The sequence below is a fragment of the Xiphophorus couchianus genome, chromosome 4, assembly GCF_001444195.1.
Source record: "Xiphophorus couchianus chromosome 4, X_couchianus-1.0, whole genome shotgun sequence".
Taxonomy (NCBI): Eukaryota; Metazoa; Chordata; class Actinopteri; order Cyprinodontiformes; family Poeciliidae; genus Xiphophorus; species Xiphophorus couchianus.
Genome location: NC_040231.1, coordinates 12,717,300 through 12,742,284, shown reverse-complemented (window position 1 = coordinate 12,742,284; position 24,985 = coordinate 12,717,300). Strand labels below are relative to the sequence as shown.

General features: G+C 38.8%; 1 protein-coding gene and 1 long non-coding RNA gene across 3 annotated transcripts; both read right to left on the bottom strand.

Annotated features, from left to right (window-relative positions):
* Positions 1-2,795: 2,795 nt before the first annotated feature.
* On the bottom strand, positions 2,796-4,025 carry LOC114143516 (uncharacterized). The gene is made up of 4 exons (XR_003595259.1): positions 3,909-4,025; positions 3,676-3,828; positions 3,332-3,433; positions 2,796-3,228 (listed from the first exon to the last, which is right to left on the bottom strand). It is a non-coding gene; the product is annotated as an uncharacterized LOC114143516 (long non-coding RNA).
* A 4,836-nt stretch (positions 4,026-8,861) lies between these two features.
* Positions 8,862-11,374, bottom strand: LOC114143508 (phospholipase A2 inhibitor and Ly6/PLAUR domain-containing protein-like). 2 transcript variants are annotated; one of them, XM_028015599.1, is made up of 6 exons: positions 11,308-11,374; positions 10,810-10,942; positions 10,408-10,524; positions 10,175-10,327; positions 9,831-9,932; positions 8,862-9,727 (listed from the first exon to the last, which is right to left on the bottom strand). In XM_028015599.1, the coding sequence occupies exons 2-6, from the start codon at positions 10,853-10,855 to the stop codon at positions 9,486-9,488; spliced, it is 660 nt and encodes a 219-aa protein (XP_027871400.1). In that variant the 5' UTR covers positions 10,856-10,942; positions 11,308-11,374; the 3' UTR covers positions 8,862-9,485. The 2 variants fall into 2 exon arrangements, with proteins under 2 accessions (XP_027871400.1, XP_027871401.1); XM_028015600.1 differs by having other exon boundaries at positions 10,810-10,914; positions 11,308-11,369.
* Between the last annotated feature and the right edge of the window lie 13,611 nt (positions 11,375-24,985).

Genomic DNA, 24,985 nt, shown 5'->3' with positions numbered 1-24,985 from the left:
GTCTTACACTGTCCATAGATAATAAATCCTGTAGATTTAATTGGACCTCTTCACTCTCTAAACTTTCTGATTCTAGTCATGCTGACTGATCTATGTATTTTTCTGGGCAATATCTGGCTATGTGTCCTTCTTTCCCACAACACCAACATCCTCCTAAGTTGTTCTGTCTGAAGTTGTTTTGTTTGTAGTTCCCTCTTCCCAATCTCCCTCTCTGTCCTCTGGGGTACTGACCTCTACCCCTAAAGCTTCCTCTTCCTCTCCCGTCTTGATAAAATATTTGCTCCTCATCCTGGAAAAAGGCTCCTGAAACCTTTTTCTTTTCTTTTGAGACCTTTTCTGCGTGTATAGCGTGGTTAATGTATCCATCTAAAATCCCAGTTTTCAATCCTATGTAATGTTGATGCATTCTCAGGCTGTATTCATCAAACGCTTCTTCCTCCTCTTCTCTTTTTTGTGCTAATTCTAACCAAAATTTTACATCCTCATACCCGTCTTTGCGCATTTTCCTTGGTTTTGACTTTGTTTTTTGTTTTATTTTATGCGGATCCTGATTTTCAACATATTTCCAGTCATTTGTTTTTAAACTGTCTGTTGGCTTATTCTTGCTTATACTTTTCCCCATTTTTTTTTTTTTAATAAAATTTTGCCCAGTTTTTGTCGACTCCTAGGGAATCCTATAAACTGGAGATCTTTTCAGTAGGCCAGCAATTAAAAATACCTGTAGTGGTAACCCCCGCTTCAACTCTTTCGAGTGGGGGGTTCTTACCTCTGCATCCAAGACAGGTTTGCTGGTTACAACCCTACTGTTTTATATGAGATAAAACACCAAGTGGTATTTATATCTCCAATCACACTCACACGGAATTTAAACGCCTGCCTCGTCGGACTCCGCCATCCGTTCCAATTACAATTTTAGTGCCTGATTTAAATATTTTTATTGTTGAGTAAATTTTATCATTATATATCGAATTGAAATTTTTTTTATTATTTTTTATTTTTATCGCCTAATTGATTAAATTACATTATTTTTTATTTTTTATCGAGAAAATTTTATTATTTTTATTTTTATCGCCTAATTGATTAAATTTTATTATTTTTATTTTTATCTTCCAATTTATTAAATTTTATTGCAGGTCTGCACTAGGCTCCGTGCGCCTTTTTTTCCACGAACTTTTGCGCAAGGACTTTGGACGTCCTTCACGGATTGTGTGCCCTATTTTTACCTGTTAGAGTCTAGAATTTCCAGGGTTTTCTTATTCGCGCAATGACCCTCAGTCATTCGCCACACTTTTAAACAAGAATCCACTCACCCTCTGTCTTCCCCTCAGAGCCGTCAACCGTCAGATCCCAGCAGGCAGGCAGAGCGCCAGCCCTTGAACAGGTTCTGATAAGCTTCCACTAGGAAACTTGCCGTGCGCACGGTCTTTACTGGGGTCCACCATGCCCGCTGGAATCCTTCCGGTATTTTGGCATCCGGCTGCGAAGGACCAAATAATGTCAGGTCTAAATACCTATTAAACAAACACAGGAAAGACAAGAGAGTTAGATTCTTTGTTTCTCGCGAGGAGAGCAGACAGAGATGTGCTTTCAGTAACAAATCTCCAACCTGCTCTGAAACACATCTGTCTGTTCCTCTCTTTTATTGCTCTTTCAGAGTCCCTTTCACAGAGAGCACTGCAACTCTAAGGGGTGGAGTCAAAGCATTTTAGTTGCAGTGCTACAAGACAATCACTAAACTAAACACATGTTATCTACAATCTAAATCCTTCTTGCTCCAGGCACGGCGTCGAATAGGACACGTTGTATAGCTTCAAAGCAACGGCTTTGTAGCACAGAGCAGAGTTTATTGCAGGCTTGTAAAACTCTGCTGGGAGCAACTAACACCTCTGTCTTGTAGGAAGTCCTGCAGGGCAACAGCTGCTGAGAGTAGCTGTCACCCCTATTTCCCAGGGAAGTCTCAGGATAGAATCAAAGTTATTTAACACACAGAAACATTATCTAAATGTAACTACAAGGCTACATGATACAACAAATATTTGATAATACTAATAATACAATTTAACCAACACTTTAGCTCAGAGAACAGGTGATTATGTAGAAAAAGCTATTTCACTCATAACTCTTTATTTCTTCATGTTTGAGGAGGGATGCATTTTTTGACAAAGCAAATTATTCATGTGGCAACAGCCATTCAGTTATCTTAAAAAAATCCTTCACTCACACCTAATTTTATTCCCTCTCTCCTTTTACCCCCAGCCTTTCAGTTCATGTTTTTAAATCATTTCAGTCAATCTTCCTCAGTTGCATCAGATTAAAAAATAAACATTTAGAATCAGAAAAGTACACAGAATTATTTTTTAATGCATTTATTCAGCAGTATTTGTTTTTAGAGAACAACAGCAGTGAAGTATTGAGGATGTTTACAGAATGTTGCTTGGTTTTATCTTAGTGAATTTATAGAGAATCAATAAAAAGAAAAAACAGATTTATTAAATGAATTATGCATAAAAAGAAAACCTGGTAGCAATGCAATTATTTCTATCAGCTAAGAAAGTAAGACAGCTACTTTCTCTCTGAGTCTCTCCAGGTTGAATTTTACGTTCATGTTGGTTAGTTTTCCATTCAAACTCTACAATCTTGGGCTCTGAAAGCTTTTAACTTTTCTTTGATTAATAAAAAGTTTTAATATTAAATCAAAGAAAATGAAACATGTTTATTCCACATCTATAACATCAAGTCATTTTGTTTTTTCAAAACTAAACATTTAGAATCAGATCGGTACTGGACCCAGAATTAAAAAAAATTGTGTTTATTGAGGAAGATTATTTTAGTATAGAACAACAAAGTATAGAGGATGTTGTTGATTATAAAATGTTGCTTAGCTAACCAAGCTATAGAATCAAATAAAAAGAACAGGTTTAGAAAATGAATTGTGATTAAAAAGAAAACATGGCAGCAATTCAGTAGCTTCTGTGAGCTAAGAAAAAAAGATAGAAAACAACAGAGGCACCAACAGGAGCAGCAGGGTGGGACTGGTGCTGCTGGCGCTGCTTTTGCTTCCTGGGCTGATGGTGCTGCTGACGCCGTTGCAGTAGTTGCCCCGGCAGCAGCTAACCTTTGCTCCAGGGTGCTGTGAAGTTAACTGACTCATCACTGAAGAAAAATGATCTGAGCACACCGACTTAGAGGCACATCCCTTCATCATGAAACTTACTCCTACTGCATGTCCTGTGAAAATGAAAATAGTTATGATGCAAGTAACACATTTGTATCTGGTCTTAATGTTCTTGTGATGATAAATATGAAGCATGCAAACATGTTGGCCTTTTACCTGTTACATTAACACAGTAGTTTTCATCCCCTGCACATTTAACGGTTTTCATGCAGTTTTCTTCATCACAGCTGTAGCACTTTTTTCTATTTGGAGTGGAGACTAAAATACAGAGATAGTTATTCAGTTTAAAAGAAATTAAGAATTATTATAATTTTTTCTTAAAAGCTTTAATTTTTTGTCACCAACTTGTTTCTTCTAAAACATGTATATGAAGCTGGAATTACAAAACTAAGTGTATTCTGTTTTTTAATCCAAATCTATAGTTAGTTAAAAAACGTTTGTGAGCACTGTAAATTCAAATTGTGCAAAGTATTGAAAAACATAATCAATGAATTAATTACCAAGTTTTGTGTAGTTAATCTGGGCGTTGCAGAGATCTTCACTGCAGCACTTGGTGTTTTGTACAATTCTGTAAGCTCCATAGTTGACAGAGAAGCTAATACACAGTTCAGACGTAATGCAACCTTTGGAGTTACGATCAGACTTTGCACCACCTGTAATTAAAGAACACAAATTTTAAACTGATGAGTTCCCAAACTAAGAATCATCAACAGGAAACCTCACAAATACATACCTAAATAATAGCCTTTTGTTGTTACTGAACAACTATAGTTCTTTGAGGAACATTCAGTTGTTTCCTCAGAGCAAGTTCCATATTAGTCAGGTTCACATTTACATTTCAGGTTGTCAGCTAATTAAAACAAAGAGAAAATGAACATTTATTGTCAATAAAGTATGAAGGAAACTATTATATAGAATTATTTCTAAATGCCAAAATCCTCTTCTTAACCAAGACAAAATGGCTGAATCACATCAGCACAAAATAGAGAGAGGGAAGAAAAAGTTTGAAAGTTTAACAAGAAAAGTAGAAAAGAGATTATTATTGTAATTTTTAATGGGAGAAAATCTAAATATAATGAAATCACACTAAATAATGCAATGTTAGAATAATATTAATCGTAATCAAAAACTTGCCTTCCGGTAGAAACAGCACCACCAGCACCAAAGTGAAGAGGAACATTTTGCTGATGGATTACAGGATTTCCTTGGAGGGGATCTACTCCCAGTTTTATACCTCCTCTAAATAAGCAGATCCTCCTGTTTGTGACTGGCAGATTTGTAGTGGATGCAAAAAGAAGCACAATGAAAAACAGGCCATTTTTTTTTTATCCAATCACAGCGCTCTAATTGAATACAAGGAAATTGCTGTATGATATGAGCTCTTCTGAAAAAATAATTATCTGGTAAAATCCTTGATGTTTGTCTAGATTGTTTTTATAAGTCTGAGTATTTAATTATTGCAGCAAAAAATATTAAAAGTGTCCAAGCCCGCCTTAACGCGTTAGCTTAGCCAACACAAATGCTAGTTGCTCCGTTAATTAAAACAAAGTAGCTATAAAAGCAGCCCGCCTTTACGCGGTAGCTGCTTCAAACGCCTGTTTAACTGAAGAAATGTTTCTTTCCAAGCACTTACCGAGCACAGCGCAGGCCTGTCCTGGTACTGCGGTCAGCGGCGTCTTCCTAGGATCGGTTAAGCGGAGCCAAGCTAGCCTGAATGTGCTGAGGGAGCTTAGCTGTAGTTCTTCACACGGGAAGAAAGCGATAATGAGTTGAGATGTTTTCTCAAGAACAGCCTGCAGACGTTGAACACAAAAACCACATGTGCAGCTCACAGATAAAGAGCTGTTTAGGTGCTAAAAGTCATATTTTATGTATATGTGAGCTTGATGGCTTTCTATAAACTTGGATGCTTTGAACACGTTCATTCTGGACTTCAACGTTAGGAAACTGTGAACTTTATTGAGTTTTTGAAGACAGTTTGTTCATATTTAACTGCAGTTAAAACAATCACCGGTTGAAATCCTGAAAACTCCAAGTGAACAACGGTTCTTTGTGTGATTATGTGCATGTGTACATACAATGATTGCTTTTGAGTATAATAGTATAATTCAAAGCAATTATATGTAGATTTTTGCATACAGGAGGTCAGAAGATGTGGAGGGTTTGCATAGCGATAGGAACTTGAATTTAAACCCAAAATTCAACTTCCTATTTTTCATATCAAGGAGCTAAGTGAAGCATATTACGCTTATCATAAGCACTGCAGTTTCCGCTTCCTGGTTTTTTTTTTTTTTTTGCTGTAATGCGACCTGTAGCTGATAGTCTGAATACAGGTCGCATTTTTTCGAAAGCGACCCAGGCAACTTGTGTATTTGATTCGTATCCGATCTTTTCAAATGTGACCTGAATCTTAAAGGCCGTGTTCATCAGACGTTAACGTCACTGATACTCAACAAATCTCACTAGTCTTTGTAAGCGAGAAGGAAAATAACAACCATGATGGACAATAATGAGGATTAAGTTGTTAATATGCTGCTCCTGTCGGTCAACAACTTCAAAATAACAAGCTTTGCTCCACTGTTAGCATCCATGTTTACTTCCACAAACACTGAGCGCTTTTTCTTATTCTTTAAGGCAGTTGGCAAAACAATGAGCTCTCTCTCTATGTGTGACCTTATTGCGCCCTCTACTGGGCATACGGGACACTTTCTGGTGTATTGCGTTCACAGGAGATTAGGTCGCATTAATTGGGAAATGTGAAAGGTCACAGCAAAAAAATCTGATTTGACAAAAAATCAGAATTGGGTCACTTCAGACTGCAGTGTGAACACAGCCTATATTTTAGGTATATGTGATGTACATATTTAACTTTATAAAGATGGCTTTAACTGATTAATAACTCTAGTTTTGTCTGATTTGTTTCTGTATGAAATGAATATTTAATATGTAACCCATGTTTTATTATTATTTTTTTACCTTGGTCAATTGGCAGTACTGGAAAATGTTTAATACACTTAGTGTTGTCATTCTAGTATGAAGTTAAATTGGGGCCATAAAGTTTGTTCAATAGGAGAAAAAGATTTGAACCTGACAGAAATACTCCAAACTACTTTTCAGATTTAAAAGTTTTTTTTTATTCCAGAGATTTATCATTATTTTTTTTTACAGATTCAAACACAATGACTGCAGTTGTCCAGCTGTCAGTCATGAGTCCATGTCCTTGCCATCTGAGGTCCAGCCACCCAGGCCAAAACAGGGCCAGAAGTTTGAATCTGAAAAAAATGGACATATCTGAAGCTCAAAAATACCTTAAATCTGAAAAGTAGTTTTGAACATGTTCTTAGTTTCAAATGTTATTTTTAAATTTCAAACATTTTTCCCAGTTTCATTTTTTTTCTTCTGAAGAACCTTTGTGGCCCCAATTTAGCTCCATACCTATGCAGATATTTGGGGTGAAACAAGCTGGTGACAATAAAAAAAAGTGAGAACTTTGAAGAAAAAATTGTTATGATTCTGCAGTTCTTTAGACTAGAAGTTCAACCCAAATGGAAAAAAGTTCTTCAGCTGTGAAGGAGAAAACTGCATGAAATCCCTCAACTGTGAAGGGAATGAAAACTCCTGCATCACAGTATCAGGAAAGAGAATATCATGTTTTTACATAATGAGTATTTATCCTGCTAAGACCAGAAACAAACATGTTACTGACAACATAACTTTATTTTCATCTTCACAGTGAATGCAGCAGGAGATGGATCTATTAGATGCAGAAGAGTTTCGCTGTTGCCAGGGCGACTACTGCAACAGGACCAGCAGTGCCAGTACGCCCCCTGCTGGTCCTGTTGCTGTCACTGTTATTTTCTGTCTCATGTTCGTAGCTTATAGAAACAACAACATTGCTGCCATGATTTCTTTTTAAGCATGTTTCATTTAATAAGTCTGCTCTTTTTCTTTGAGCTGATTCTCTATAAATTTAGTAAACAAACACCAAAATATATATAAAAAAATCTGATTCTAAATGTTTATTAGCAAAAATATATTTTGTGAAAGATAACATTGAAGCAACATGTGTCAGAGGTATGAATAAACGCAGAAGTTTTTGATCTGTGCCGAATTTATAAAGTGTGAAAATGTGGAGTTAAAGAGTTGTTAGTGCCCCCTGGTGGTGGCTACATCTTACCGCACCTGGTATTACTATATCAGGTGCTTTTGTCACCACCAGGGGGCACTAAAGACTTTTGCATTTTCACACTGTTTAACTCACCACTGACCACTTCTACATGTATTCTTACCTCTGCTGTGATACATTTTTGCTTTAGTATCATCTTTCACATTTTAGCGAAAGAGCCAGTAAAAGCTTCCAGCACCTGGTATTCCCAGGCAGTCTCCCATTCAAGTATTAACCAGGCCCGACCCAGACGAAATCGGCGGAGATGGGAAGGAGGCGCATGATGAGGTGATTGACTGAGCAGATGAAAAGAAAAGCATCTTCCAGTTTGAATTTACACCAAGGTTCATCACAGTGCATTTTATGCTTTATGCTTTAATTTTAAAGACTGATGATTACAGCTCACAGATTTTTAAATGAACATGATTCATTGTTGGTCCTTTAGTCTTGCAGAACAGGAAATCTTGTGTCCAGTGAAACCAGTTTCCAGCACTTTGCTGCAGTTAGAGAATAAAGCAGAGGTGTGAGCCAAGAGCCATTTCAAGCCATTTGTGACTTTAAGCACAAATAATCTGTTTGATCCCCAAAATAACAAAACGATCTGATTTTACAGGAAAAACTGATATAGTTTGAATATTTATTAGCACAGTTCCATGATTACATCTTGCCATGTAGTCTGGTTGTTTATAACAAACTACTAACCTTAGTTAGTAGTTTGAACCTTGAATTAACCAAAACGTATAGAAACAGCAAGTTATTCAATATTCTGTTTATTAAAGAGATCAAACAGAAAATGATAATAGTTTTTACACATTTTAACATAAAATGCTTCACAAATTAAATAAATGTGCATCATCAGAAGCTTTGGACCAATAAGCTGAGGACAAAGCCAGATAGTGTGGATCAACTTGCCTGGAGAATGTTGGCCTCCATCACAGGCAGGAGAAACGTTGGTGTAAAACTTGGCCAGACGTGTTTATATAATAAGTGCAATAAACAAGTTTGCATTGAATTAGATTATGTCTGGCACAAATAGAGGACTTATGCACTAATGACAGGATTAGTGTCCAAAGATCCTCTGAACATTTGGATAAAACATGTTTGATAAATTAATTTATTTAAATTGAGTAAATGTAAAACATTATGTATTTGAAAGTGGTGAGAGTTTTAGATTGTAAAAGGTTAAAGCTGGACGATATTCCCCAAATATTGTCCTGTTGGTATGAAACTCCTACCTTTATTTCATAGAACAGGTGATTATGTAGAAAAAGCTATTTCACTCATAACTCTTTATTTCTTCATGTTTGAGGAGGGATGCAGTTTTTTGACAAAGCAAATTATTCATGTGGCAACAGCCATTCAGTTATCTTAAAAAAATCCTTCACTCACACCTAATTTTATTCCCTCTCTCCTTTTATCCCCAGCCTTTCAGTTCATGTTTTTAAATCATTTCAGTCAATCTTCCTCAGTTGCATCAGATTAAAAAATAAACATTTAGAATCAGAAAAGTACACAGATTTATTTTTAATGCATTTATTCAGCAGGATTTGTTTTTAGAGAACAACAGCAGTGAAGTATTGAGGATGTTTACAGAATGTTGCTTGGTTTTATCTTAGTGAATTTATAGAGAATCAATGAAAAGAAAAAAAACAGATTTATTAAATGAATTATGCATAAAAAGAAAACCTGGTAGCAATGCAATTATTTCTATCAGCTAAGAAAGTAAGACAGCTACTTTCTCTCTGAGTCTCTCCAGGTTGAATTTTACGTTCATGTTGGTTAGTTTTCCATTCAAACTCTACAATCTTGGGCTCTGAAAGCTTTTAACTTTTCTTTGATTAAAACAAGTTTTAATATTAAATCAAAGAAAATCAAACATGTTTATTCCACATCTATAACATCAAGTCATTTTGTTTTTTCAAAACTAAACATTTAGAATCAGATCGGTACTGGACCCAGAATTAAAAAAAATTGTGTTTATTGAGGAAGATTATTTTAGTATAGAACAACAAAGTATAGAGGATGTTGTTGATTATAACATGTTGCTTAGCTAACCAAGCTATAGAATCAAATAAAAAGAACAGGTTTAGAAAATGAATTGTGATTAAAAAGAAAACATGGCAGCAATTCAGTAGCTTCTGTGAGCTAAGAAAAAAAGTTAGAAAACAACAGAGGCACCAACAGGAGCAGCAGGGTGGGACTGGTGCTGCTGGCGCTGCTTTTGCTGATGGTGCTGCTGACGCCGTTGCAGTAGTTGCCCCGGCAGCAGCTAATCTTTGTTCCAGGGGGCCGTGAAGTTAACTGACTCATCACTGAAGAAAATTGATCTGAGCACACCAACTTAGAGGCACATCCCTTCGACATCAAAGTTACTCCTACTGCATGTCCTGTGAAAATGAAAATAGTTATGATACAAGTAACACATTTGTATCTGGTCTTAATGTTCTTGTGATGATAAATATGAAGCATGCAAACATGTTGGCCTTTTACCTTTTATATCAATGCAGTAGTTTTCATCCCCTGCACATTTAAGGGTTTTCATGCAGTTTTCTTCATCACAGCTGTAGCACTTTTTTCTATTTGGAGTGGAGACTAAAATACAGAGATAGTTATTCAGTTTAAAAGAAATTAAGAATTATTATAATTTTTTCTTAAAAGCTTTAATTTTTTGTCACCAACTTGTTTCTTCTAAAACACGTATATGAAGCTGGAATTACAAAACTAAGTGTATTCTGTTTTTTAATCCAAATCTATAGTTAGTTAAAAAAAGTTTGTGAGCACTGTAAATTCAAATTGTGCAAAGTATTGAAAAACATAATCAATGAATTAATTACCAGGTTTTGTGTAGTTAATCTGGGCGTTGCAGAGATCTTCACTGCAGCACTTGGTGTTTTGTACAATTCTGTAAGCTCCATAGCTGACAGAGAAGCTAATACACAGTTCAGACCTAATGCAACCTTTGGAGTTGTGCTCAGACTTTGCACCACCTGTAATTAAAGAACACAAATTTTAAACTGATGAGTTCCCAAACTAAGAATCATCAACAGGAAACCTCACAAATACGTACCTAAATAATAGACTTTTGTTCTTACTGAACAACTATAGTTCTTTGAGGAACATTCAGTTGTTTCATCAGAGCAAATTCCCTCGGGGCCAGATTCACATTTACATTTCAGGTTGTCAGCTAATTAAAACAAGGAGAAAATGAACATTTATTGTCAACAAAAGTATGAAGGAAACTATTATATAGAATTATTTCTAAATGCCAAAATCCTCTTCTTAACCAAGACAAAATGGCTGAATCACATCAGCACAAAATACAGAGAGGGAAAAAAAAGTTTGAAAGTTTAACAAGAAAAGTAGAAAAGAGATTATTATTGTAAGTTTTAATGGGAGAAAATCTAAATATAATGAAATCACACTAAATAATGCAATGTTAGAATAATATTAATCGTAATCAAAAACTTGCCTTCCGGTAGAAACAGCACCACCAGCACCAAAGTGAAGAGGAACATTTTGCTGATGGATTACAGGATTTCCTTGGAGGGGATCTACTCCCAGTTTTATACCTCCTCTAAATAAGCAGATCCTCCTGTTTGTGACTGGCAGATTTGTAGTGGATGCAAAAAGAAGCACAATGAAAAACAGGCCATTTTCTTTTATCCAATCACAGCGCTCTAATTGAATACAAGGAAAATGCTGTATGATATGAGCTCTTCTGAAAAAATAATTATCTGGTAAAATCCTTGATGTTTGTCTAGATTGTTTTTATAAGTCTGAGTATTTAATTATTGCAGCAAAAAATATTAAAAGTGTCCAAGCCCGCCTTAACGCGTTAGCTTAGCCAACACAAATGCTAGTTGCTCCGTTAATTAAAACAAAGTAGCTATAAAAGCAGCCCGCCTTTACGCGGTAGCTGCTTCAAACGCCTGTTTAACTGAAGAAATGTTTCTTTCCAAGCACTTACCGAGCACAGCGCAGGCCTGTCCTGGTACTGCGGTCAGCGGCGTCTTCCTAGGATCGGTTTAAGCGGAGCCAAGCTAGCCTGAATGTGCTGAGGGAGCTTAGCTGTAGTTCTTCACACGGGAAGAAAGCGATAATGAGTTGAGATGTTTTCTCAAGAACAGCCTGCAGACGTTGAACACAAAAACCACATGTGCAGCTCACAGATAAAGAGCTGTTTAGGTGCTAAAAGTCATATTTTATGTATATGTGAGCTTGATGGCTTTCTATAAACTTGGATGCTTTGAACACGTTCATTCTGGACTTCAACGTTAGGAAACTGTGAACTTTATTGAGTTTTTGAAGACAGTTTGTTCATATTTAACTGCAGTTAAAACAATCACCGGTTGAAATCCTGAAAACTCCAAGTGAACAACGGTTCTTTGTGTGATTATGTGCATGTGTACATACAATGATTGCTTTTGAGTATAATAGTATAATTCAAAGCAATTATATGTAGATTTTTGCATACAGGAGGTCAGAAGATGTGGAGGGTTTGCATAGCGATAGGAACTTGAATTTAAACCCAAAATTCAACTTCCTATTTTTCATATCAAGGAGCTAAGTGAAGCATATTGCGCTTATCATAAGCACTGCAGTTTCCACTTCCTGTTTTTTTTTTTTTTTTTTTGCTGTAATGCGACCTGTAGCTGATAGTCTGAATACAGGTCGCATTTTTTCGAAAGCGACCCAGGCAACTTGTGTATTTGATTCGTATCCGATCTTTTCAAATGTGACCTGAATCTTAAAGGCCGTGTTCATCAGACGTTAACGTCACTGATACTCAACAAATCTCACTAGTGTAACCCTTCTTGACTGAGCGGTCAGCCACAAACACCAACTGGCGCAGCTCCCACTCATAGGGTCATATTTTTCCAGCCCAACCACAAGAAAACTTTATAAATTATATTTGTAATTGTTAAATGATCTTACAGTATTTCGTTAATTGTTGAACTAGAAAAATATGGCCCCAAGTAAAAACAATAGCGAACAGCTGCCTCTCTCGCACCAACCTCCACCAGCGTTCCTCAGAATTCTGGTGGGAGAAGCCGCGAGAGCGTCTGAAGGACCCGTTGCATGCAGCCACTCATCACACCACCAGGTGGCTCCAAACACATGGATACAACAATCTCATTACAAACACATACACACTATTATTATTATTTTGGGCAAAATTCACATACACATTCATACACACTTTTCTCTCTGTTACACCCACCCCTGCTGAATTTTGACCGAAATGATTAAAGTGCTGAATTATCACCATAACGGAAAATAAATAAATGAAGTGCAACTAGTGAAGTGTGTGGACAAACACTCTGTGTGTCAACTGAAGCATTTGAGGGATTATTGTCACAGTCCATCTCACTAGGGGGCAACAGAGATTCCCCGTCTGCCTGTGCTGCAGAGACAACATCTCCATCAGAGTCATTCACAGGGGCAACATCAAGGGGCTCATCAGATAGGGAGCTGACCCAGTCTTGTGTTCTGATTCTTGAATCGTTTCCTGCATGACTGATCCCAGAACATCTGAAATAGAGTTAATGTCAGAGCTTTCAGTTGTGAGGGCAGCAGAGTCAACAGGCTGACTGGATGTATCAACAGGAAGGAAGTTCACTAGCATCAAGAGGTTACGATGCACAACTCGAACTTGACCGGTGGTGGGGTGTTTTATTTGATATGTGTGAGTTGTAGGGTTCACGCCCACAATGGTGTACACAGTAGACTCCCAGCGGTCAGCAGTTTTGCGTTTGCCTCTTTCACGCTTGTTTGATACTAAAACACGGTCGCCAACCCCAATAGATTTCCCTTTAGTTTGGCGATTGTAGAGAACAGCCTGTCGATCTTGTTCCTTGTTTGCATGATTTTGAGCTATGGCCATAGCATCTTGAAGATCTTTAGTCAGGGACAGTACATACTTATCATATCCACCAATTTCAGGATCTTGGAGAATGTTCTTAAAAAGCACGTCAACAGGGAGGCATGGCACTCTCCCATACATCAGATAAAAAGGGGCATAGCCTGTGGTTTCATTGACTGCAGTTGTACATGAAGGTCAATGTCTGAAGTTTTTGTGGCCAATTCTGTTTTGCATCTGGTGCAAGTGCTCTTATCATGTTTCCCAGTGTTCTGTTGAAGCGTTCCACACTGCCGTTACCCACTGGATGATAGGGGGTCGTATGGGATTTTCTCACACCAGCAACTTTCAACAGTTCGCTTATGAGCTGACTTTCAAAGGATGGGCCTTGGTCAGAATGGATTCTCTCAGGAAAACCATAGATGCAAAAGTACTTGTCCCAAAGCTGCCTCGCCACTTGTTTTGCAGATTGGTCACGGCAAGGAAAGGCCTGAGCAAGCCGCGTAAAATGATCAGTTACAACCAGCACATCAATAGACTTGTTGTTAGAATCCTCCGTTGTCCAAAAGTCTATACACACAATCTCCAGTGGTGCAGATGTTTTTATACTCTCAAGAGGTGCTCGACCATCTGGATCGGGGGACTTTGCGATGACACATCTGGGACACTGGCGAACATACTCTTTGACATCACGGTCAATATGGGGCCAGAAGAACCTCTGACGAGCAATAGCCAAACTTCTGAACTGCCCTTGATGACCAGCATTGTCGTGTATCCCTTTGAGAACATCAGCCTTGAGAGAATAAGGGACCACGAACTGGTGGCGTCTCTTACGGGTAATTTGGTCTTTAGACAGTCTGTAGAGGATGTCATTGGACACAGCAAACTTCTCCCAGTGTTTGAGGTATTTAATGACCATTGTTTGTTCATTCGACCTTTCTCTTCTTGACGGACGACGGCCACGATTAACATAGTATAACACTCTTGATAACACAGGGTCATTATGCTGTTTTTCTCTCAATACAGTTTCTGAAAACACAGGTTGATCATCTTGAGATGGGAGGATCAGTTGGGGCAGATGTTCAAGGGTGTCAACAGCTCGTACTCTAGCAGCAGACTCCCATGCACTGTGTGTCTCAAGAAGAGCATGAACATCATCTTTTGTGAAGGACTGAAACTTTGTGCTGTCAGGTAAGTGCAACACGTTGGAGTCCTGGTCTTTGGCACTTGACTGTCTGAAAGCCTCTTGTACTGAACCAGATGAAACAGGGAGGGCCTCATTAAGTAGCTGGCTGTGTGGGCTCTGCAACAGCCTCCTTCCCACAGCAGATTTGACAAAGGGATGGCGACTTAAGGCATCTGCCACCACATTTTTAGAGCCAGGGATATATTTAATATCAAAGACGTAAGAAGCCAGCTTTGCCACCCATCTCTGTTCACAGGCATCCAGACGTGGCTTTGTGAGAATGTGGGTGAGTGGGTTGTTGTCTGTCCACACTGTAAATACATGTCCTTTCAGCCAGTGGCTAAATTTGTCACACACCGACCGTTTCAGTGCTAAAAACTCGAGACGGTGGGCTGGATATTTCTTTTGAGCGCGTGTGAGAGACTTGCTAGCGAATGCTATTGGACGAGCCACACTTTCGCCCTCTTGGACTTGTGAGAGGACTGCACCCAAACCGTCTAGTGATGCATCGGTAGACAGGAGAAATGGGCGGTTAAAGTCTGGGTGGGCCAGAATTACTGAGTTAACCAAAGCTGCTTTAAGCTCCATGAATGCAGAGAGATGCTCGTCTGTCCAATCAGCTGGAGTCAGTTTGCGGAACTGGAGTTTTCGCTTGGTGGGTATTGTAAAAAAGAGGTAATTTAACGCTAGTTTTAGACAAAAAGTTTTGGCTCTTTCCTCTTTTCTCTCCCGAGTCCTTGGCGAGTGGCGGCGCGCTGCTAAAACAAAACAACAACAAAGCGTGTTGACGTCACAGATCACAGAGTTTAATCTCATACAAAGCAATCAACAACAAAGCTGCAGAGGAACAGAGATATGCATTTTTCTCATAAAAATAAAGACACACAAGGGGAGACAAACAGACACGAAACAAAGACAAACAAAAAGCAAAGACGTCTTTGGAGAGAGAGCCAATGCAAAAAGCAAAAAAATGGCAACTTTCTGCAAATTTAGTGGTGACATTCAATTTTATACTGAGTGGGTGTTTTTCTATTTAATTTATGCATTCTAGGCGTTCCTCTTTTTAACCAACTGGAAGCTCCCAGAGAAACTTGTAACTCCCCTCAATCTACGACAAAGATCAAAGGACCATCTGCCTTCTACCGAGACAAAAGAGCGGATAGCTGGCCCTGACCCCCTGTGGCTCCCACGGTCATTCTGAGTACAGAACGATCCTGAGATAAGACCTCACAGATACCTGAGAAATCTAAAGTCTCTGTCTCCCAAGGAAAATGCTAATTTTATGGCTTCGCCTGTGGCCTGGCCTCACAGTGGGGGTCCCATTGAGAGATCTCCCTTAATCTGCATTTGGTTCCTGCATCTCTGAATGCTTACCCATCTGGTTTAGTTTCAAATGCTTAACACAAACCTGTTTAAAATAAGAGTGTTCCATATATCTTCTAAGATTAACTGTATTAAGCATTATATATAATCATATTTCCTTAACAGTATCTTTGGTTTGCGTTTCTGTTTTGCACCAGCCAGTAGGTCAAACAGTGGTCTGGCAATTGCAGAATAGTTTGGGATGAAATGTTGGTAGTAGTTGACCATGCCGAGAAATGATCGGATGCATGAATGGGATGGAGTGATACCATCTGGCTCCATGAGATCTGTAATGAGCATGTTGCTGATGGACTCAACTTTAGAAGGATCTGTAGAAACACCAGATTTGTCAATTATGTGACCAAGAAACTTCACAGATCTTCTCAGCAGCCAACATTTCTTTGGAGCCAGTTTGAGGTTATGGTAACGGAGACGACCGAACACCATCTCTAACCTCTCGAGAGCCACCTCCTCAGATGGTCCAAACACCAGCAAATCATCGAAGTAACATAGCAGGCTGAGAAAGTTCTGGTCACCGAATATTGAGGTCATCATCCTCATAAAGTTGGCTGGGCTGTTGCACAGGCCTTGGGGAAGTCTGTTGTATTCATACAACCCCATGGGTGTTGTAAAGGCGGAGTATTTACGGTCATCTTCATGGAGTGGCATGTTGTAAAAGCCAGACGTGAGGTCCATTGTGCTAAAGAACATGTTTCCTCCCAAGGCAGCCAAGCAATCAGCCTGATGTGGTAGGGGATGAGCATCCTTCAGGGTCCGTCTGTTGAGCCATCTGAAGTCTGTGCAGATCCTTAAATCACCGTTCTTTTCCCAAACGAGGACAAGAGGTGAGGCAAATTCACTCGTTGATTTTTATTTTTATATAATTTCTTTCTCCTCCATCTCATTCAGGACTTGACGGAGTTTCTGGTACTCAGCAGGAGGCACGCGGCAATAGGGCAGCCGAAAGGGTCTCTCATCTGTGAGCCGGATCCTGTGTACAAATTCTTTTGCCTCTCCACAGTCTAAGTGATGGCGGGAGAAGACATCCTCATAACTGATCACTAGATCTGCTAGTTTTCTCCGCCAATCATCTGACACATCACAAGACTGTAGGTCCAGATCCCCCAGACCAGCACTTCTCAGTCTTTCCTGTATATTGTCATTGTTTTCTATTGCAGAATCAACTTCAGTGCGTTTGACAGAGGTAGCCTGATATGAGCATGTTACATCTTGTATATCTAGGTCCTCCATAGCAAGACAGGTGTATATATCGGCCAGTCTAGCATTCTTATGTATGGTGACAGGACCACTGGAAGCATTTAAAATCTTGAGAGGGACTAACCTGTCTCCCCAGAGTGGTATCACAGCTCTCGCCACCAAAATGCCACGGGGAGCGGAATGTGATGACGTGGGCTCAGACATCACAGTCAAACCAGGTGATAACTTTGTGCCCTTGGGAAGTTTGCCCCATACAAGATACTCAGTGCCAGCCTCCAGAGTAACAGCTGTGTTACATCTCACTGTGCCAACTTTGTCTGGGACATTCTCACCAGACCAACGGTCCAGGCCAGCAAGAAGAGAGAGGAACTCCTCGAGTTCTGGGAGACCTATGTGAGGTGTGGAAACTGCTGCCCAGTAGGAGGAGTCTTTCTTTAACAGGTGCAATAGTCGCCTGATGACATTGGAGCCCAGAAGCAGATCAGTCTGTTGGTTTTTCACTACAAAGGTGGGGACCGACAACTGGCATCCATAGATCTCCATATTCAGATCCACTATTGAGGTCGGTCTTACTCTAGAACCACCACATCCCACAAATACAATGTTGGTAGCCTCCTGGTGAGAGATTACAACACCAGCATTAATCATTGACTGTAAGGCTACATCGCTCAAAGAGCATGCCATCGAGCCGCTATCTAGCATGGCACCAAGAATTAATTTGTCATTAAGTTTGACATTTGTGTAAAATAAACTGTCACTTTTTTTGACTTTTTGTGTGTCTTGCATAATAATATTCTCAGACTCATTTATTCTTTGAATATTTTGGTACAGTTCAGCAGCATCAAGTATGTGGGAGGAATCACTTTGACCCATGCGGCCTCCCTCCAGGCACAGGTCACTTAGTTTCCCTGCACATTTTCTGTTGGGACAGCTCTGTTTGGACAAGAGCGCCTCATGTGGTCAGGGCTGAAGCATGTGAAACAAGGCGGTCTGAACGGCAGTGGGCTTCAGTGGTGTGCTTGTCATCATTGCATATGCGACAGTTTATAACAGGTCTGGCTCGACCCCATGTGCGCTTGTGGCGAGCAGATGATACCTGGCCACCAACCTGAACTTTATCAAGTACCTGCCTGAGCATAGACATCATCTCTCCAAGCATGGCACCTTCTTGTGGCAGACTGAGCGGCTGACTTTGTGGGACTGGAGCGAAAGGTTGGCACTGCACTTGTGAGAACTGGCTGTTCTGCTTTGCAGATTGCAGGGCAGGAATGTAAGACTGTGAAGAAGGGGAATCTAATGTAGTGGCCAGCTGCTGGTTCTGTACCATCACAGGAGAACATGAATTTGGTGGAGCCTCAGAGGCAGGCTGTACATTGTAAGAGGACAAAACATTATTTGATCTTTGTGCACCACCAGAGACTTGGGATTCAACGTGTGTGTCATAGCAGAACAGTGGGGCTGCAGATGGTTTGTGGATTGGTGTTGTGATCCTGGACACACGCTCTCTCTGGTGCTCATCTAGCCTCTCCTGAATGTCTTTTGAGGTCCATTCATGTATTTGCTTGTACTTAAATACTGAAGCCAGTTCTGCATCAGGGCAGTGCTTTACAAACATTTTAGCAATTTCACTGCTCATATCGTCAGTTTGTTTCCCCTGACGCTTTAAAACCTTCTTCAGCCATATCTGCAGCTTTGTTGAGGGCGAATCCAGTAGTCAAAGGCGTCCTCTTTTTGAAATGGCAGTGTGGAGTAGAAGTCTTGCAGCGGCAGACAGGAGGATGTGTGACTGAAGTATTGAATCAGCATGTTATAAATTACATCTGGGGAGCATGTAGCATTTAAAAAAGGGTCACTTTTAAGACCAATCTTAACCACATCTCTGGCTCTGCCCATTAGCCTCCCCATAATCTCCTCTGTTTGTATAGAACTATTATAGTTCTGCCTTCTAAAGTAACCTCTCATCATTTCAACCACTCAGTAACAGTATGTTTGTCAGTATTCTCACCTCTAAAAAATTGGTGGTGGTGTTTTCTGATTTTACAATGATATTGAATTTTTGACTATCAAAGACAGAAGTGTCTCCAATATGTGCACCATCTTGTTCAAACAGGTGGCATTTTGGGTTTCTTTTTCCTCAACAACACCAGAAGACAACAATCTATTTGCAATGGACTCTCCAATCTGTGAACCTAACTGATAAATCATGTCATTTAATATTTGTAAGTCATGGCCAGCATTAAATGTAGAGTGGCTCGGGTCCCCCAACGACATCTGTCCCATAGGTGTCTCAGCTGGATAGAAAGCTAATCCCTGAGGCCTATTACTTGCAGGTAACATGGGTGAGGCACAAAAATCCGACCCAACTGCCACTCCTGACTCTAAAGTGAGACCCATTACACCTCTACCTCTCCCAAAGGAGGGTTGACTGTTCACATTTTCAACGTTTGGTTGGAATATTTCTGCCATTACAAAATGGAATAATGAAAATAAAACACACTCGAGTAAAAATCAGTCACTTATTGGCAATAAATATTCTCCTCTCAGTCCTTTAACCTTGTAACACAGGTGTGTTGACACGACTTGAAGTGAAGAGGCAGCTTGTAGGTAGATGACACAGCAACCCGGGCGAACAGCATCAAGCCGATCAGGGATCACGGAGTCACGGCACCAGTGTAACCCTTCTTGCTTTTCACAACGCCAGTATAGTCTTGGTTGGTTGTTGTCACCTAGTGTGATATGAAATGAAATTCTCACAATGTGATTGACTGCATGCAAGTGGTCCAACAGCTGAAAAATAAAAGACACAGTTAACGTCGTGACTGAGCGGTCAGCCACAAACACCAACTGGCGCAGCTCCCACTCATAGGGTCATATTTTTCCAGCCCAACCACAAGAAAACTTTATAAATTATATTTGTAATTGTTAAATGATCTTACAGTATTTCGTTAATTGTTGAACTAGAAAAATATGGCCCCAAGTAAAAACAATAGCGAACAGCTGCCTCTCTCGCACCAACCTCCACCAGCGTTCCTCAGAATTCTGGTGGGAGAAGCCGCGAGAGCGTCTGAAGGACCCGTTGCATGCAGCCACTCATCACACCACTAGGTGGCTCCAAACACATGGATACAACAATCTCATTACAAACACATACACACTATTATTATTATTTTGGGCAAAATTCACATACACATTCATACACACTTTTCTCTCTGTTACACCAGTCTTCGTAAGCTTCAAAATCATAAGCTATGCTCCACTGTTAGCATCCATGTGATTCTAATTTGAAGTGAAATAACATTTTGCTTAGCTAACCAAGCTGTAGAATCAAATAAAAAGAACAGGTGCTAGAAAAATTATCTAAGTTCATTTACTTGTGAGTTTACTTGAAAGGTTATGTTTTCATATTATTATTTTGTTTGATGTTTACTTGACTCTTTTTCTTCTGTGAAATACTATTAACCATTTTTAGGATGTTTGCCTGGAGGCTAGAGACTTTGCACATTCCTCTGTTATCAGTTCCATATGTAACTGATTAGTTGTGGTCAGCCATGCTTATAAGTGCATGCCCACAGAAGGTTCCAGAGCACCCGGTAGAAAAAGGTCATTGGTCAAATTCTTGAATGCAGCAGGAGATGGATCTATTAGATGCAGAAGAGTTTCGCTGTTGCCAGGACGACTACTGCAACAGGACCAGCAGTGCCAGTACGCCCCCTGCTGGTCCTGTTGCTGTCACTGTTATTTTCTGTCTCATGTTCGTAGCTTATAGAAACAACAACATTGCTGCCATGATTTCTTTTTAAGCATATTTCATTTAATAAGTCTGCTCTTTTTCTTTGAGCTGATTCTCTATAAATTTAGTAAACAAACACCAAAATATATATAAAAATCTGATTCTAAATGTTTATTAGCAAAAATATATTTTGTGAAAGATAACATTGAAGCAACATGTGTCAGAGGTATGAATAAACGCAGAAGTTTTTGATCTGTGCCGAATTTATAAAGTGTGAAAATGTGGAGTTAAAGAGTTGTTAGTGCCCCCTGGTGGTGGCTACATCTTACCGCACCTGGTATTACTATATCAGGTGCTTTTGTCACCACCAGGGGGCACTAAAGACTTTTGCATTTTTACACTCTAACTCACCACTGACCACTTCTACATGTATTCTTACCTCTGCTGTGATACATTTTTGCTTTAGTATCATCTTTCACATTTTAGCAAAAGAGCCAGTAAAAGCTTCCAGCACCTGGTATTCCCAGGCAGTCTCCCATTCAAGTATTAACCAGGCCCGACCCAGACGAAATCAGCGGAGATGGGAAGGAGGCGCATGATGAGGTGATTGACTGAGCAGATGAAAAGAAAAGCATCTTCCAGTTTGAATTTACACCAAGGTTCATCACAGTGCATTTTATGCTTTATGCTTTAATTTTAAAGACTGATGATTACAGCTCACAGATTTTTAAATGAACATGATTCATTGTTGGTCCTTTAGTCTTGCAGAAGAGGAAATCTTGTGTCCAGTGAAACCAGTTTCCAGCACTTTGCTGCAGTTAGAGAATAAAGCAGAGGTGTGAGCCAAGAGCCATTTCAAGACAGTTGTGACTTTAAACACAAATAATCTGTTTGATACCCAAAATAACAAAACGATCTGATTTTACAGGAAAAACTGATATAGTTTTGAATATTTATTAGCACAGTCCCATGATTACATCTTGTCATGTAGTCTGGTTGTTTATAACAAACTACTAACCTTAGTTAGTAGTTTGAACCTTGAACTAACCAAAACGTATAGAAACAGCAAGTTATTCAATATTCTGTTTAATTAAAGAGATCAAGCAGAAAATGATAATAGTTTTTACACATTTTAACATAAAATGCTTCACAAATTAAATAAATGTGCATCATCAGAAGCTTTGGACCAATAAGCTGAGGACAAAGCCAGATAGTGTGGATCAACTTGCCTGGAGAATGTTGGCCTCCATCACAGGCAGGAGAAACGTTGGTGTAAAACTTGGCCAGACGTGTTTATATAATAAGTGCAATAAACAAGTTTGCATTGAATTAGATTATGTCTGGCACAAATAGAGGACTTATGCACTAATGACAGGATTAGTGTCCAAAGATCCTCTGAACTTTTGGATAAAACATGTTTGATAAATTAATCTATTTAAATTGAGTAAATGCAAAACATTATGTATTTGAAAGTGGTGAGAGTTTTAGATTGTAAAAGGTTAAAGCTGGACGATATTCCCCAAATATTGTCCTTTTCTCTGAAACTCATACCTTTATGTCAGGTCTAAATACCTATTAAACAAACACAGGAAAGACAAGAGAGTTAGATTCTTTGTTTCTCGCGAGGAGAGCAGACAGAGATGTGCTTTCAGTAACAAATCTCCAACCTGCTCTGAAACACATCTGTCTGTTCCTCTCTTTTATTGCTCTTTCAGAGTCCCTTTCACAGAGAGCACTGTAACTCTAAGGGGTGGGTCAAAGCATTTTAGTTGCATTGCTACAAGACAATCACTAAACTAAACACATGTTATCTACAATCTAAATCCTTCTTGCTCCAGGCACGGCGTCGAATAGGACACGTTGTATAGCTTCAAAGCAACGGCTTTGTAGCACAGAGCAGAGTTTATTGCAGGCTTGTAAAACTCTGCTGGGAGCAACTAACACCTCTGTCTTGTAGGAAGTCCTGCAGGGCAACAGCTGCTGAGAGTAGCTGTCACCCCTATTTCCCAGGGAAGTCTCAGGATAGAATCAAAGTTATTTAACACACAGAAACATTATCTAAATGTAACTACAAGGCTACATGATACAACAAATATTTGATAATACTAATAATACAATTTACCCAACATTTCCCTCCTGTTTATCAGATATTTGGTGCACTTCTCATATCCCTCCAAAAACAGTCACTTCAAATGATTTTCAGCTGGGAGATCATGTTTTGGAAAGCAAACATGTTTACACTCAGGGGTCACACCCAGTCCAAAAGCCAGGATCTGGATACCTGTCAGAAGAATCCTCATCAGAGTATCCTTTGTCAACGTCAGATTTTTTCTCTAATAAAGGATACATCTGTGCCATCACCTATCACAAGTTGTTAAAACAGACATTACATCATCGACAGGAGTTTCATTAGCATCATAAACATAAGCACAACATTCTCTAGTGTCATCGTCATCATCAGTGTCAGCATAATCAAACAATGGCTTAACTTAAAGAAAGTAAATTTGCTTTGTCATTTTCCATCAAGGGAATTACTTTAATCCTTTTTATCAAAGAAGCAGACCTTGAATGAGACCACATCCGCAGGGCACCAGGAAAACAGCTGCAAAACTGTAATGACAAAACAGAGATCAGATTCTCCAAAGCATCAATTCATTTGTGTACTCAACACAAATATCTTCAATTCACTGTGTCCGAGTGAATTCTCCAACGCTCGTGGCTCTGTGGCTGCTATCGTCAAAACAAGTGTGCAACTGCTTCTCCAAGCAGAGGCACTCTGCCTCAGAGACAACAGCTTGTGTTGCAGAGTTCAGAGTCAGGCTTGGAGCTCAGAACTCCAAGCCAGTCTGTATGTAGTTAGCCATGAGCAACTCATCACGTGAAGCCTTATCTCCTACTTTGTCCAGTTCTGCTCATTAAATGGTGGATGTGATCTATTCAATCTATGCTTCAATTATATATATATCACAACTCCAACTGATGGAAAATACCAAAACCCTGTAATCACCAGCTTCAAAAGACATGTTTCCAAAGTAATGTTTTGCCAGAATGTTAAACATATGCAGATCTTCCTCTTAAACCAATCTTATAAAATAGAACTAAACAAACAAAACAAAACAATAAACAAAAGCTTAAAATTTGCTGCAGTTGTACAGTTTACATTTATCATCAAAACAATGAATATCAATGTGAATTAGACAGTCCAGTTTAAATTACTTTTATAGTACAAACTGGATCTTACTGGTTATTTGTCTAAAACATTCAACATGCTTTCCTTAAACAAAATTCAAAAGTGTTAAACTTGGAGAAATTATAATGTCAACTTAACAAATCTAGACATTTTCAAAATATACCAATTTTACCTAGGTCTTTTACTTGTCGTTGAATTTAAAGTTTTATTCAAAATCGTTTTAAATGGATGTAAATCAAAACAAAAATCAAGTTTAGAAAAATCATTATAATCCCACCTGAGTACTTTTACTGATTAGTGATAACTTTAATCAATAACAGATTCTTCAAAACATTTCTTAAAACATTCTTGCTCCATTAAATTAATGCTCTGAAAATGGCTAACACAATAATATTTTTAATTTCTATAATTGTTTTCCCAAGTTAATTTACCAAAATATGCTTCATTAATCGCTATAAATTTGTTATCTATCGTTTCAAAATACTTTAGCCCATTGTCAGAACATCTTTCAATGGAGAACGACTCAAATCCATTCAAAAGAAACATATTTCACCAGACCATATCTTTCCTTTCACTTTTTTATGTGTAACACAGATCAAACATGTTCTTCAAATAAAAAATTTTTATTTAAGTAATATAAAAGATAAACCTATAACATATTCTCCCCCCTGATGATGCATTACCTGCTAATGCATCACATTTCTACTACTTTAAATAACAATGTTTATGAAACAGGTTTATGACGTTCCCTGAGAAATTCTACCAAATTCAATGCTGCCTTTTTCCCAAAAGGTAAACTCGTCAAAACAAACAAAACAATTTATTTTAGCATGCTTTAAATCTTCAAGACTATTTTCCCAAAACACTTCATGTTACAGTTTTAAAGCTCCTTATCTCATTTTACTCTTATGATTGTCAGATAATTCATTTTACAAACTCCTCAAAAATTTTCACCAGTGTTTGACAAGGCGTGTTTACCAATTAAGACTCTGTGAAGGTTTTGCATTAACCAGCCAGAGAGACGTTGAAGAAAATTCAAATATAGTCTACAAAGAAAATCCAAAAATGATAAATTGGGCCCAAACTGAAATCAACATAA